The sequence below is a fragment of the Ursus americanus genome, chromosome 12 (assembly GCF_024610735.1).
Source record: "Ursus americanus isolate L20-20 chromosome 12, mUrsAme1.1.p, whole genome shotgun sequence".
NCBI lineage: Eukaryota > Metazoa > Chordata > Mammalia > Carnivora > Ursidae > Ursus > Ursus americanus.
In genome coordinates, this window is record NC_142138.1 from 57,769,471 (window position 1) to 57,784,425 (window position 14,955).

The window sequence follows — 14,955 nt, forward strand, 5'->3', positions numbered from 1 at the left end:
TCAGCTGTCATGCACTCCGGTCAGGAATGCCACTCAGGTTATGACCCTAGGGAAGCCAGTCCTAAGTGCTGCCTGCCTGGTGGTTTCAAGGCATGGGGCTGATTATAAATCTGGAAATCAGTGCACTTGTCCCCTCGTCCAGCCTGAAGTGCCTGGAGCAGGTCACAAGTCTGTCTACATCTGTCCTACCTAATTCTGTGCTTCTGAAGGAAAAGTGGAGCAGATAAGCCAGGAAGGCAGCAGCAACAGTAATGGACACGACCCTGCGCCCCCCTCCCCGTTTCCCCTGTAGCCCCAGGCTGAGCACGGCCCGCCCCAGGCCCTCATACCAGGCACTGGAGACGCAGAGCTGTGACACGTGGCCCCTAGCTTGCTCACAGGCTTTTCTTCCCTTGTTACAGGCGCGTGGGGGAAGATTGCAGTCCCCTCCTCCTTGAAGGACTTACTTAGACACACACACACACACACACACACACACACACACACACACACACAGGAAAGCAGTTCTATTTAAGTGTTAAATTAGGGAAGGATACTTTCCATCCCACTTGTCTTGAGCACTGCCAGCAGTCCGCCTGGGGTGCACACAGAGAAGCGGGAACCACAGCAGCACAGGGTCTGCTGTAGCCAGTTTTTTATCTTGTGTTTTTCCTCAGCTGGGACCCAGCAGTGAGACGCTGGTCAGGTGTTGTGGGCATAGCCCCGGCACGTCTCACCAGCACAGGCACAGAGAAGACACGGGTGACAGTGCAGAACCCCAGGGTCCCAGACTCAAGGGTGGTTTGAAGGACACAGTTCCCAGCACGGGGCTAAGCTCAAAGCAGACCCAAATACCTGCAGTAAGACAGCCTTCCCCCACCCATCCACCCAGAAGGCTTGGCTAGTCACCATGGGCGGGGAGTAAGAGCCCCAGTTTTTAATCTACCTGTTATCATCAGAATTTCCCAGATGGTTTTTTAAACTTCCGCTAAAAGCGGATTAAATCGCTACTTCAGGCCATTCTGTGGTACCAGAGGATTCAACTCTTTGTCTCACTGAGTGTACATGGGGGGCCCCCAGCACCCCTCTCTTTAAAGCACATTGTGAGGTATCTCACTGTGCTTTCTAAGGGTGCCCAGGACAGAGCTGGGCCTTTCCGGCTAGACCCCACCAAAAGCAAACCATGGCCAAGTGAGGGGGCAGTGGGAGGTGAGGGGAAAGCAGCACTGAGTTCTGTCCAGCTAGGGTGCTCCTCACCCTGCGTGTGTGTTTGTGCACAGACACACGCGTGTGCATACACACACCCCTAACTCCGAAGCCAATGACTCTCCCCTTGTGTATGCCAGTGCCACAGGGTGCCTGGAAGTCTCCCTGTGGGGCTCCGTGTCCTGCCTCACAGAAGGACGGTTCTCTCAGGCCACAGTCCCACACCCTCTATGTTTCTGGGACAGTAACCACACTGACGTAGACTGGAAGGCCTCAGGGCAGGTCTCTGTGTCTTTGCCACCTGGGATCTCCTACCCGACAGCAAAGAAGTCTGATGAAGGGCTTGATGTGGCAGCTGCTTTAGCCTTCCTCTCTCAAGCCCCAGGAGAAGCAGCAAAGGCTCACTGCAGCTAGACCAGAAAAGCCAAGCTTCCTACTGCACAGGTCTGAGCCTTTGTTACAGCGTGGATGGGGAAAGGAGCTTCACAGCGGTTTCCTGGGAGACAAGGTACGCGGTACAAGAACTACAACTGCAGAAGGAAAGGAGGTGAGAGGTCAAGAGGAAGGGAGACGAGGCTGGCCAGTGCGACTGAACTCTCAACTTCTGTTCTACAAGGCAACTGTCCTATTAGCCTCCCTCACTCCCCTGAAATGCCACCTAGGAGGAGCTAAGGAGAGTGCTGCAAGACATGGCAGACAAAATGGCACATCTTGACCAGAACCTTAGGGACTTTCTTGTGGTTTGGGGCGGGTGTGTGCATGCGTGCGTGTGTGTGTGTGCACGCGTGTGCTGAGATGCAGCCATAGACTTCTTTGGCATGATGGGAGAAAGGACACCACAACTTTTCAGGCTCAGAGACAGGGCTTGGCACAGCCATGATGGGAGAACAGCCGGCAGTCTTCCCAGACCCCGTTCTCTTTACCAGCGTCCTCTTCTTGGCCAACCTCAGCTGCAGCAAAAACAGCTTTGAAAAAAATGCTATGTAAATGTAGACGATGGAGGCACTCTGGCATGGACATCTGGCGTTCCGCTGCCTGCCAAGGTTGATTCGTCTGATGCGGCTGGAGTGAGTTGTCTCCATCACCTCACCACTTCGGTGCTTCCTCATGGAGAGAACAAGACAACTTTCCAGACAGAGGAGGGCTGCCCTTTAGTCAAGATGTTATCAATGTAGGAAATTAGGTAATGATTCAAATTCTGGTTCTTAATTTCTGTTGTCCTTACACCATTTCCTCTCCCTTCTTGGGCTCTACCATGACAATCCCCTTCCAGAAGTACCAAGAGAGTAGCCAAAGAATTTGCATGTTCAGTGTTTAGTAGAATCAGGTCCAATTTCTGGTAGCCTGTGTCTGTACCAAGAATGTGGGGGTTGCATTTCTCTGTTCTATGCAATGCCTAGGACACAGTAAACTGTCAATGAAGATTAACCTGCCCATTCAATGAATATGCTTTGAGCCAAACTAAGATAGTTCTCATACACAGTATGAAAAAAATACAGGTAATAACCAAAATACCAAAACTGAGCTGCTTTCCACCAATTCTTTTAATCGAGTGCAAGCGTCTTTCCATAGCACAGTTAGTAGGCTTCACCCGGACTTGTAACAGAACTCTGTGGGGAGGCAGCCCTCCTCCCCAGGGATCCAGGAAGACTTCATTATCCGCAGGCCTTAGCCCCAAGTTAAGGAATTTCTAAACTCTCTCCTGCTACAGTGTCAGTGACATTTCTTTTGAGAATCTGTCAGGTTGGGGAAACTCTGGTCTGCTGGCCAAAACCAGCCCGCTGCCGGGGTTTGTATGGTCGGTGAACTAATAAGAGTTTTTATTTTTTTAAATGGTTGAGAAAACTCAAAAGCCAAGTGAAAATGATATGAAATTCAAATTTCAACGTCTGTAAATAAAGTTTTCCTGGAACAGAGCCGCACTCATCGTTTACGTCCTGTCTGTGGCGGCCGTCCTGCTACCGTGGCACGACTGAGTAGCTGTAACAGAGAGTGTCCGGCCTGCAAAGCCTAACGTATTTACCATCCGCCGCTTTACAAAAGAAGTTCGTTGACCCTGGTCTATTTTCATGCCTGGATGGGGAGTCTACCCTGGCCTTTATAGCAGCATTTAAATATCCTCTCCGTAGGCCACACACTTCGGAGGTACAGTGAGCCCCCTCCACAGGCTGAAAAGAGAAATAAACCAGTCACAGACTGCCAGGACAGAGACTCAAGCCAGGTTTAATGATCATAGCCTAGTTTTCAGAGCCCAGAGGCTCCGAGGTTTGCCTGGGTGAACATAAGTGGGAGGGATGGGGTCCTGGACACAGGGAGGCCTGCTTGCTTCGCCAGCAGGGCTACAAGGAAGTACAGAGGTTAAGAACACACAGAGAATGGGAATCAGTCAGCTTTACTGTCCCCAGCTAGGCTGTACCCTCTCCTGGCCCCTTCCTAGGAGCCCCATAAACACAGGCAAAGAAAAAAGATCACAAATAATCACGTAGACAGATAGTAGAGCCCTGTCATATTCTGTCTCCAGGGACACCTGCTTCCTGGGAGATAGGTCTGGTTTATGGGTTCAGGGTGGGGGGGAAGGGAGGGAGTGATTTCTCAGCGTTTTCTTATGATCAGACCTGGCAGTTTCCTACCAAGGTTCTAGTGGGCTTACAAATGCTGAGTACCTAATCCCCCAAGTAGAAAGCCACTTTTGGGTTCCATCCACTGAAACGATGGGAAGAGGCTAATCAGTTCAATCTCCTGATGGGGCAGCCAGACGCACCTACTAGTCTTTCAAACGAGGGGCCTACCTGGTGGATATGGGAGGGAGATGTACAGCCTCAGGGTCTTTTCTTATTCCCTAAACTGGGTAGGACTTCAGAAGAAAATGGCCCTCCTAGTCCTCAGGAGCTCAGGATGTTCCAGAAGGCCAACTTCATTTGACATTTATTTTAAAGATTTTCAGAGCCCTAGGTGGTGCCCAGTGGGAAACTGTAGCATGGAGATGAGATTTTCCCCGGTTCCCTAATAAGTCTGAGAAGGGTGGCCTGGTTACCACAGCTCCAGAAACAAAATCCTCAGAAGTCTCTGGAATATAACAAGACAACTTTTCCTTCATGCCCCTATCTTTCCAGGGCAGTTAACACAGGAAGAACAACTTATAGGGGCTTGTTCCTCTGCCTGTCTCCTTCTGGGTCCAGCACTGACCTAGTTCTACATTTATTTCTCGTATGTATTGTCTTTAACCCAAGGTCTCGGAGGGGTCTGAAGAACCAGCCAGCTCCTCATCCATCCCTTTTCCCCAGGTCTCCAACCTGTGGTTCTCCTAACTCCAGCCTTTGCAGAGAAGTTACTCAGTGCCACGGAGATGCGGGGAAAGCTTCAGGGAGTCCAGAAATTAGAAGTACAAGAGTTCGTATCTGGGGAGCCTGGCGTGGTCACTGTCTCTCCTATGGGGCAAGACAGCTGTGTGCATGAAGTTGGGCACGCAGGTGGAACCCACTGTGACCGGGGACATTAGTGGGGACTAAAGAATCACTGTCCTGAGGGAAGTCAAGGCGCTACTGTGCATGCGCACTTGGAAGCATGCATACCTAGGAGCATGCAAGTACTTGAGGGAAATGCTGCACCTCTCTTGACAAACCAGGTTACTAAGAAAGGATGGACAGCAGTCTTGACATCCCAGGAACAGACAAGGGAAGATGTTGCGTTCCAGTCCCCTTTCCCAATCTTAATAGGCAGCGGGAGTCGGGCCCTCCTAGCAAGCAGCCCTCACCCGCAGGTGGAGGACATAACCCTCGCAACATAAAGAGCGGGTCAGAAAACTAGAAGATCTGGAGAACTTCCAGTGGACAGGGAGCTTGGTCGGGAGGAGGGGAGACACTGAAAAAGACCAACGTCGGAGAACATTTTCACCTTTGCCCTGCTCTTCCCCTTGCTAAAGCTCAGACCACCCGTCTCCCTGGGCCTGCAGTATAGTCAAAGGGCACAGGCATCTCCATAAAATCTTCTGCAACCCTGGACGGAATGGAATGTTGGGCCTGCTCGTAAGTTCCTCTGGCCTGACCACCACAACTGCACAGACCTCTGGCTGAGAGGGATGGCGGTGGCAGAACTTTCCTTCTGAAAGTTTAGTGCCAGTGTCTCTGTTAACGAGACTGCCCGGAACCTTGTGGAGAGGGGCAGAGCTCTAAGCTGCGCTCCAATTTGCCAGTCTGGGGCAGAGACCACCCAGTCCCAACCCCTTGGATGATGAAATCCCATGCTTTGGCTTTGCAGCAGGGTGAGATCGAAGAGAGGACCAAGGCTGCTTTGTCAACACAGAGAAGATACATAACTGGTCCTCTCCGTCCCCAAGCCCCGGCTAACGCAGCCGGGGCCAGACTCTCCAGGATTCCTCCATTTGCAGAGCAGCATATTAGGGAAAACTCAATCCCCCCTGAGCTTGCTAAGAAGCCTGAGAGAAGAGATGGCATCAGGAGATCAGGTAGGTCCAGCTGGATGCTACATAATAGAGGCTAATTTACTCTCCTCCTCCTCCTCCTAGTGTTGAAGTGGCCCCACAGCCCAGGTCCGTGGCGCGCATGAGTAAAAGCTCCGCCTTCGGCAGCCCCCACCCTGGTCTGACACACAGGTGCCGGGAAGCAATGCTAACCAAGGGTTGCACCAACCAGAGCAAATCTGGAGTTTATCCCCCATCTACAAGTTTTGTGTCGGCACCTATGCCGTGACACAGACCCCCTCAGTGCAGGCTGTATCCCTCTGTGCCACTGGTTCCAGGGCCTGGCACAGACACATCTCACACTGTTGCCATATCTGACAGGCAACGGGCCAGGCTCCTGCAAAGATCCGTCCATCCGGGACTCATCGGGAAAGAGAGGCGTTAGTGGGAAATTACAACAGCTTCGGGGAGTGTTACTGACTGAGGTCTCGGCCTTTTCCTGACTCATTTTTCCAAGGGTTTCCAATTTCCCCAGCTGTGAAGTGTGACTTCCTGGCCAAAGAAGATCCTACAGCTCTTCCCCAGTGTGGCTCCTGTGCAAGATCCGCCCCCCAGCGCACACAACATCACAGGTGTGGGTGGGCAGAGATAGAAAAAAAAAAAATCTTTTTTTTTCCCCCAAATGATTTTCTCTTAAGGAGCTAAGGATGACCTCAAAAAAGTTTAGGGAATCTGCTCTTCCCCCCACCCCTTCCTCATTCCCACCCAGTTCAGACATGCTCCTCTTCCTCCACCACGTGCAGAATCCCCAGGGCTTTGGGTCAGGGTGTAGCACTTGCCTGAGGATTAATATATCCCTATTTGAAAATCGTGGCAGCCACACCCCGGTTGAGGTCTTGCCAGCTATTGTACCCGTGACCAGTTCCCTTGAGGTCGGGGGAACCCACTCCCTTGGGCAGCCAGCCCTCTCTTCCATCCCCTCATATATATCCTTCAGGGGTGCATTACCTCTCCTGGGGCAGAATCTCCCCACCAACCCATCCTGCTCACACCACAATGGGTGTATCAGAGAAGACCGAGCTGACTGATTCCGGATCCGACATCCTCCGCGGGCCCTTGCCGGTTGCCTCGGGCACGGGCAGGGTGTTGCCTGGCTTGAGTTTGCCATTTTGACCCTGCCCGGGACCAGCGGGTTCCAGGAAGGCCACCCGCCGGTCAAAACCGTCATCCTTGTCCCCACCAGCCATAGGGTCGTGGTTGGGTGTGGTGCTAAGCATGGAAGAGCTGAGGCTGTCTCCTTGATGGCTGGACGGTTTCTCGACACCCCGGCACCAGCATCGGCAGGGGGTAAGGTACAGGTATATGAGGACCAGGACCACGCTGAGGATGCAGCCCACCAGGGTGGTATAGGCCGTGTTGAGGGTGTCATGGTGGCCGTGCAAGGTGAAGTTGTACACTTTCAACTCCACGGACAGTGTCTCATTGAAAGCCTCCCCCATGGCGTAGCAGGTGTATACGCCCCCATCCTCGACCCGCACCTGCTGGAAATGAAGACTGCCGTCCTTGGACACCGTCACCGTGCCGTTGGCCACCTCATCTAGCACCCGTTCGTTGCTCGGCGTCACCCACACCTTGGTCATCCCCTGCTGCTTGGTGTCACACTTGATGGTCAAGGTGTCCCCCAGGTGGGCTTCCCAGGCGCGCTCCTTGTACTCGCTGCAGTTGAGGAAGGCCAGGTTGAAGACGTTGTAGAGCTTCTTGGAGCTCATGCAGTACAGGTCCTCCTGGAAGTCCACCACGGAGCTCAGCTGCCGGGACTGCCAGTGGGAGAAGAGCTGGTAGAGCTCGCAGTCGCAGTGCAGCGGGTTGTTGTGCAGGTACAGGCCATTCTTGACCCATGCGGGCAGCTTCTGCAGGTCGGGCAGCGGTAAGTTCTTGAGCTTGTTGGACGAGAGATCCAGGAGCGTGAGTTTGGGCAGCTTGGCCCCCTCCTTGACCAGCTCCAGAGGGAAGCGGGAAATCTGGTTCTGGCTCAGGTAGAGTTTCTGCAGCTGCGCCATGTCGTCGAAGGCGCAGCGGTCCACCGCCGCGATGTGGTTGTTGTACAGCAGCAGCACCTCCAGGGCCTGCAGCTCGCTGAACAGGAACTCGTCCAGTGTGCGCAGCTGGTTGGAGGAGAGGTCCAGGTAGCGCAGGTTGGGCACTGGGGAAAAGGCCTCGGAGGAGATGAAGTTCAGGTGGTTGTGGCTCAGCAGCAGGGACTGCAGGTGGACCAGGCGCGTGGGGGTCCACTCGGCCCGCAGGCGGCTCAGGTTGTTGTGGCTGAGGTCTAACAGCGCGGTGTAGCTGGGCAAGGAGTGGGGCACGTTGGGCAGCTGCTGCTTGGAGCAACTGAGGATGTTGCTGGCGCACAGGCAGGCAGCAGGACAGCTAACCACGGGCCGGCCGGCCCTGGCCACCTCGAAGAGGAGCAGGAACAAGGACAGCAGCAGGAGCCAGAGGCCTCGAGGGTCACGCTGGGGTTGCATAGTGTCACTGGGAAGGGTGAGGAAGGCCACTGGGAAGATCTGGGAGAGAGTCACCCGGGCATGTTCTGGTGGGATAAGGAAGGGGTCACTTACTACAGGCTTAAGAGAGGGAGGAGGGGTTTGGGGTCACCAGGGCCTCCGAAGGGAAGGACTGACCCTTCCTCCTCCCTGTCACACTGCCCCCACTCCCGGCACACCGCCCCCACTCCCGTCCCCACCTCTGTGTTGGGCTAGAAGAAAAACGAAGGGATGCTGGGTAGTTCCCAAGAGCTGTGCAGGCAGTGGGCTCAAAACACTGGGCAGAGGAGGTGAGCACAGGGGCCTACCGGGCTGGGGTCACAGGAGTGTAGGATGGGGGCATGCCCGGGATGTTAGGGGCTGTTGGTGTCACAAGGGCTGCACGGGCCGCGTTTGACAGCGGGGTCAGCAGGGCCTCTGGGCAAGAACCGAGGGAAGGTCACCAGGGCACAGGCTGGGTAGGGCGCCTACTGACAGGGTTGAGGGTTCCCGGGGCCTGTCGGGGCGGGCACCCCCGGGCCCGCTGGTCACTGCACCTGCTCGGCAAGGACGTGTCTCAGCCCATGGCGGGTCCGGGAGCTCCGTCGCGGCCTCCCCCAAGCGGCGCCTCACCGGCCGGCCTGTCGCGGCGCCCGCCTTACGCAGGGGCCCGCGCCCGGCCACATCGCCTCCCGGGGACTTGCCGGGTTCCGCTCCGCTCCGCCCCGCGCCGCCGCCTCGACCGCTGCACCCGCAGGAGCCCACCGACCACGGCCGCCGCCTCCGGTTCCGCGGGTCCGGCGTGGAGCGGTGCGGGGAGCGGGAGACGCCGCGATCCGAGCGGAGGGAGCGGCGTGGGGGCAGCGAGCAACCGCGCGCGCGCCCGTCGCCGCCGCCGGAGGCTCGGGGCGCGTGCGCGCGGCGGGGGCGGGGCGCACGTGCGTGTGTTTGTGTCGGAGCCGGACCGGCGGCCGCGCGCCAGCTGGTCCTCGCCCGGAGGGAGTCGGGGCCGGGACCTGGGGACCGAAGCCGTCAGGAGGGGATTCTGGCCCCTAGCTCCCCTATTGCTTCCTCTGCCTTCTGGAATTCTTTTCACTATCCCCCACCCTTCCACCTACCGAAACCGCGCCCAGGGAAACTAGGTCTAGCTGGAATGAATGCGCCAACTGACTCCGGGGCAAGAAGTGTCACATGTCTTCTAAGCCTACAAATTAAAAGAAATCTGGCTCAGCTCCCGCCTGTCAGTGTTGGCGGGAAATTCATTAGTCACGTTCTGAGGTTCCCCCACTTCTCGCTCTAGGGCTGTGAAGTCTTAAAAATTTGGGGAAGAGCCTTGTTTTTGTGTTTGTTTCAGTCTCCATGTTATGATTCCACCACCCCTGGGGTACCACCAAAGGGTACATTCCCACAGCCTGCAAGCCAGATGGGCAGGAGGGGAGGTAAGGGGGTGTGGTCTGTGGTGCATGGCCAGGCCCCAGGATCCCACTTGCCCAGACTTCCCATGAAGCGATTCCCACTGCACACACACACCGCCCCACCCGACACACACACACACACATACACTTCGTAGGAGCCAGGGGCAGGCTTCCACTTCGGAAACTCCAAAACCTTTCCCAGCCTGGGGAAAGTCATTCATCCCTTTGGCTTGGCCACTTGCCCTCTTCCTGGACAAGTACCAGCTCTTTCCCCTCCCCTTATGGAGCAATTCCCACACACTTACTTTATTACCTAATCCTCAAGATAAAGCTGGGATGGGGGGAGGGGTGAGTGGGAGGTCGGGGTGGTGGTCTTCTTTAACACCAAGAAGCTGGGTTTTTTTTTTAAAGATTTTTTATTTTTTTGGGGGGGGAGTGCATGAGTGGGGTGGAGGGGCAGAGGGAGAAGGAGAAGCAGACACACCAGTGAGCCCAGAGCCCCAGGTTGATTCTAGGACCCTGAGATTATGCCCCCAGCTGAAGGCAGACGCTTAACCAACTGAGCCACCCAGGTGCCCCTTCACACCAAGAAGCTGTTAACCAGTGTGTGGTGGGGAGGGTTGGGCATGGAGTGAGGGAGATGTAGGAAAAGCTGAGACCTTATAACTCAAGACTATAGCTATTCTTGGGATGGTAGACCCCGAGGGAGAAATTACCTTTTTATTCTTTCCAGTCTCTTACAACAGCAGGAGCGAGACTGAAATTAATGTCTCAATACATTAGCCTGCTAAGTTTTAAAAAGAAAGAATTTATATCTGTCATATATGTTTTACATTGAATTTAAGTGAACGTATTATCTCTTCAAGGGGTATTAGCATGCTACCCTTACGCATAACGTAGAAGGTCTTTTCCTGTTCATCTGAGGCATTGATGACCAGGTGAGGAGAGTAGTCAGGGAGCAGGAAATACTGAGATGACGTTGCATCAGTGCTCTATTGCTACATAGCAAATTACCCCCAAACTCGGTGGCTTAATACAACCATATGCATTTAGTGCGGCTCACGGTTTCTGTGGGTCAGAGATTCAGGTGTGGCAGCGGTTCTGGCTTGGAGGTCCCTCAGGCAACTGCAGTCATATGGCGGATGAAGCTACGGTCATTGCAAGGCCTGACTGGGGCTAGAAAATCAACTCCACGGAGGCTTGCTTCCCTGGCTCGCTCTTGCAGCTGGCTGTTGGCAGGAGGCCTTGGCTCCTCTCAGTAAAGGCCTCTCCGCAAGCCTGCTTGAGTGTCCTCCCAGCATGGTAGCTGACTTCCTTTAGGGCAAGAGATCCAAGAGAGAGCAAGACAGGAGTCACGATGACCTCGCTGTCCAAGGTCATGCCTGCTAGCTCCACCTTGGTCACAGGGACCAGCCCTGATTCACCCTGAAAGAAGACTACACAAAGGCATGAATACGAGAAGGAGAGGATCATTAGGGGCCATCTTGGAGGTTATCGCACACGTCGTCTTTGAAATCGCATCTATTTTTTAATCTTGAAAGATTTCAAACATACGCAGAGATAGAGAAAATAGTTCAATGAACTCCCATATACCCATTATCCTTACTCAGTAATTATCAATGGAATGCCATCATTTATTTTGTATATGTATCCCTGAGAAATGCATGCTCTTCCCATCCCATCCCCCTAGCCCCTATCCTGGACTAACTTTCCTTAGATCCCATATTCCATGTTTCTCTCCCTTTTCCCCTTTCTGTTTAAGGGATAAAGGAGAGACAGATACGAAGAAAGAAGGCCCTTTCCGGTGCCTGGGTGGCTCAGTCATTTAAGCGGCTGCCTTTGGCTCAGGTCATGATCCCAGGTCCTGGGATGGAGCCATGTGGGGCTCCCTGCTCAGCAGGGGAGTCTGCTTCTCTCCCTCTCCTTCTGCCCCTCCCCACCTCTTGTGCTCTTTCTCTCTGTTAGAAATAAGTAAATAAAATCTTTAAAAGGGAAGGAAAGAAAAAAGCAAGCAAGCCAGCCCCTTATGCAGGACACCAGTCTCAAGTGTGGTGTCTGCAATTCGGAGAGGTTACCGCAGATAGGGTCCTCAGTCAATCCTTTCTTTTTCAGCTCATCGGAAGTAACCATGCCATTTTCCAATTGTAATGTGCATACGGATCATCTGGGGATCTTGTTAATATACAGTTTCTGAATCAAGAGGCCTAGGGTGGGACCTGAGAGTCTGTATTTCCAGCAAACTGATAAGGCGATGCAGACCCGGCTAGCTCACAGACCACACCTTGAGTAGCGAGGATCCAGAGCTGTGCTGTCTAAATCGGTAGGCACTAGCTCCATGGGGTCATTTAAATTAATTAAAATTAAATAACATTGTAAATCGCCTTTTCAGTTTCCCTAGACACATGTTCAAATGTTCGATAGCCACATGTGGCTAGCTACCCTATTGAACAGAATCACGGAAAGTTCCATTGGATGGCACTGGCCCTGAGAATTGACTGATGCTAACTCTCCCACAGCTGCTTTCTAGACCAGAATAACTATCTATTAACTCAAACAAAAAGAAGACCTTGGTAGGATAAACAGGTTATTTATAGTGGTATTTATTTCCTCTTGCTGGAATGGATCAACCCAGTGTCCCTAAATATAATTTGGAAGGTTGTTTGGGCAGCTCAGCATTTGAGCAAAAGAGGTTGGATAGGTCTACCAGGTTATGAGACTCGATGAATTATCTTTTTCTATACTAGAAGTCGTTTATTCTTTTCTCAATAGCTAGTACTGGCCATCAGAATCCGAAGTGGAGAATACTGGAGGAAGGTGCCCTATTAAGAAGCTACCTTGACTCCGTTTTAAAGACTCCATGGGCGGGCACCTGGGCGGCTCGGTTGGTTAAGCGTCTGCCTTCAGCTCAGGTCATGATCCCAGGGTTCTGGGAATGAACCTGCATTGGACTCCTTGCTCAGTAGGGAGCTTGCTTCTCCCTCTGCCTGCTGCTCCCCCTGCTTGTGCTCTCTCTCTCTCTCTGTCAAATAAATAAATAAAATCTTTAAAAAAAGAGAAAAGACTCCATGAGGCCCGCCACCCTTCTTTAGGGCAATTTAGGTGGGCGAACTTAGGTGTTCCTTTCTGTGATCCATTTCACATTGTGCATGTGTCCTTACAGCACTTCTCACCGACTGTTTTGTCTGTTTACATGTCCGCTTCCCCATTAGATTGTAAGCTCCTTGAAAGCAGGGATTTGCCCTGGGTCGGGCTAGCAGTAGACACTCAAAATATGTTTGTTGAATTAACATGAATTAACAATTGCATTAAATTAGTACATTGATCATGTGTTAGTCTCAATGCCTGATGTAGAAGTAAGGATAAGCATAGGGTTTGGGCTTGGACAAATCCTAGCTGTATACAGGCTGTGTGACCTTGGGTATTTCACTTTGTTCTACTAAAGCCCATTCCGTTATCTGTAAAATGGGAACAATAACAGCACTCGAGCTTACTTCATAGGGTTATTTTGGGGATCAAATGAGCTAATGTTTGTGAAAGTGCTTTATCATTTTAAGTATTACCTTTTTTAAAAAAATCCCAGTTTTCTCCATAACAGTCAGGAGATCCCTTGGTCTTGTTGTCAACATGTATATAAATCACCTTGCCCATGGGGCCTGGGTGGCTCAGTCATTAAGCGTCTGCCTTTGGCTCAGGGCCTGATCCCAGCGTCCTGGGATCGAGCGTCCTGGGATCGAGCCCCGCATCAGGCTCCCTGCTCTGCTGGGAGCCTGCTTCTTCCTCTCCCACTCCCCTGCTTGTGTTCCCTCTCTCGCTGGCTGTCTCTCTCTCTGTCAAATAAATAAAATCTTTAAAATAAATAAATAAATAAATAACCTTGCCCAATTATCTGCCTTGTTCCCACATCCTAGGGTATTGCCTGTTTGGAGCATACGTTCAGATTTACAAGATCTCCTTCACTGGTTTATCTTTCACAACTTAAAAATATTTACAAATTTTAAACAAAAATTAAAAAAAATTTTTTAATGTTCTTGGGGCATCTGGGTGGCTCAGTAGGTTAAGCGTCAGCCTTCGGCTCAGGTCATGGTCCCAGGGTCCTGGGATCCAGCCCTGCGTCAGGCACCCTGCTCAGCGGGGAGTCTGCTTGTCCCTCTCCCTCTGACCCTCCCTCCTGCCCATGCTTTCATTCGCTTGCTCTCTCAAATGAATAAATAAAAAATCTTTTAAAAAATTTTTTAAACATTCTTATATTTTGTGGAGAACCATGGTGATGTTACTAATATCAGCCCCATTTTTGTGGTTCTTGGAGTATCTCCAAAAAGAGGGCTCTCAAATGAAGCTATTTCTGGGAGGGGTAGCAATAAAGATTAGTCCTTTGTGAAGTATTGCTTCAAGGGCCAAAATGTAAGCCCTTAGCATTGCGTTGAGCCCTTTTTATATCTAAATCTAGCAGTTCACCCCTGCTACCATTTTTGGTTTGTCCCTGAGGGTGCTCAGTTTGGAGGATTCCTGTTGCCCTCCCCCCACCCCACCTCCATAAGCTATCACTCATTTCACTGATCCCTTTAACCTTTTAAATTGCTCTTTAGCATGCCCACCCATTATTTACTGCCCCGGAGGCAAGCATTTCTTCTTTTTGGACAACTGACATCTGATTCCCTTTTTTTTTCTACTCCTTACGCTTTTCCACCTCAACCCTGCCCACGTGTCCGGAAGCTCCACTTCATCTGGAGAAATCCCGAGGATACAGAAGTTAACTCTGGGCAGAAGAGGAATGATTGGAGCAGTTGGAGGGGTGCCATAGACACCTTTCGGTGTCCTGGGCTTTTCAGGCTTGTCAAATAAATCCGAGGTCACCTTGTTAATTTACAGCTCATGCTCTCGGTCAGGGTTCTTCTCCTTCGGCAGGCGAGTGATCATTCCTGATGGCTAAATCACGAACACTTTCTTGACTTCTGACACTCACATACGGACATCTCAAAATAGCCCAGCACTGAGTCGTCAGATAAACGCGTCTTTGAAATATTGCTGACAAATAAATTCATGGTACAAAATGTTATCACAGCCTTTAGGGGTGGGGTTCCACCACCACCTTCACCCAGCAGCTGACCCGACGTTCCAGGGATGGAAGACTTTGTTCCAAGGCATTGTTATAAACAAGGCTTTTCCGGAGCTCCTGCCTTGTGAACCTGGATGACCAGGAGATCCTCCAAAGGGGGTTCAGGATTTTTTTCATTAACAAGTTTTATCATCGGGGGCACCTGGGTGGCTCAGTCGGTTAAGTGGCTGCCTTCCACTCACGTCATGATCTTGGGGTCCGGGGATCGTGCCCCGAATCTGGCTCCCTGCTCAGTGGGGAGCCTTGCTTCTCCCTCTCCCTCTGCCTACTTATCCTCAAGCATGCTCTCTCTCT

General features: G+C 52.2%; 1 protein-coding gene across 2 annotated transcripts; it reads right to left on the reverse strand.

The window, feature by feature from the left end:
* Positions 1-2,699: 2,699 nt before the first annotated feature.
* Positions 2,700-9,053, reverse strand: AMIGO1 (adhesion molecule with Ig like domain 1). Of its 2 annotated transcripts, XM_045801574.2 has the most exons (3): positions 8,688-8,822; positions 6,614-8,198; positions 2,700-3,353 (listed from the first exon to the last, which is right to left on the reverse strand). In XM_045801574.2, the coding sequence occupies exon 2, from the start codon at positions 8,131-8,133 to the stop codon at positions 6,652-6,654; it is 1,482 nt and encodes a 493-aa protein (XP_045657530.1). In that variant the 5' UTR covers positions 8,134-8,198; positions 8,688-8,822; the 3' UTR covers positions 2,700-3,353; positions 6,614-6,651. The 2 variants fall into 2 exon arrangements, with proteins under 2 accessions (XP_045657530.1, XP_045657529.1); XM_045801573.2 differs by lacking the exon at positions 2,700-3,353 and having other exon boundaries at positions 3,393-8,198; positions 8,688-9,053.
* Positions 9,054-14,955: the final 5,902 nt, after the last annotated feature.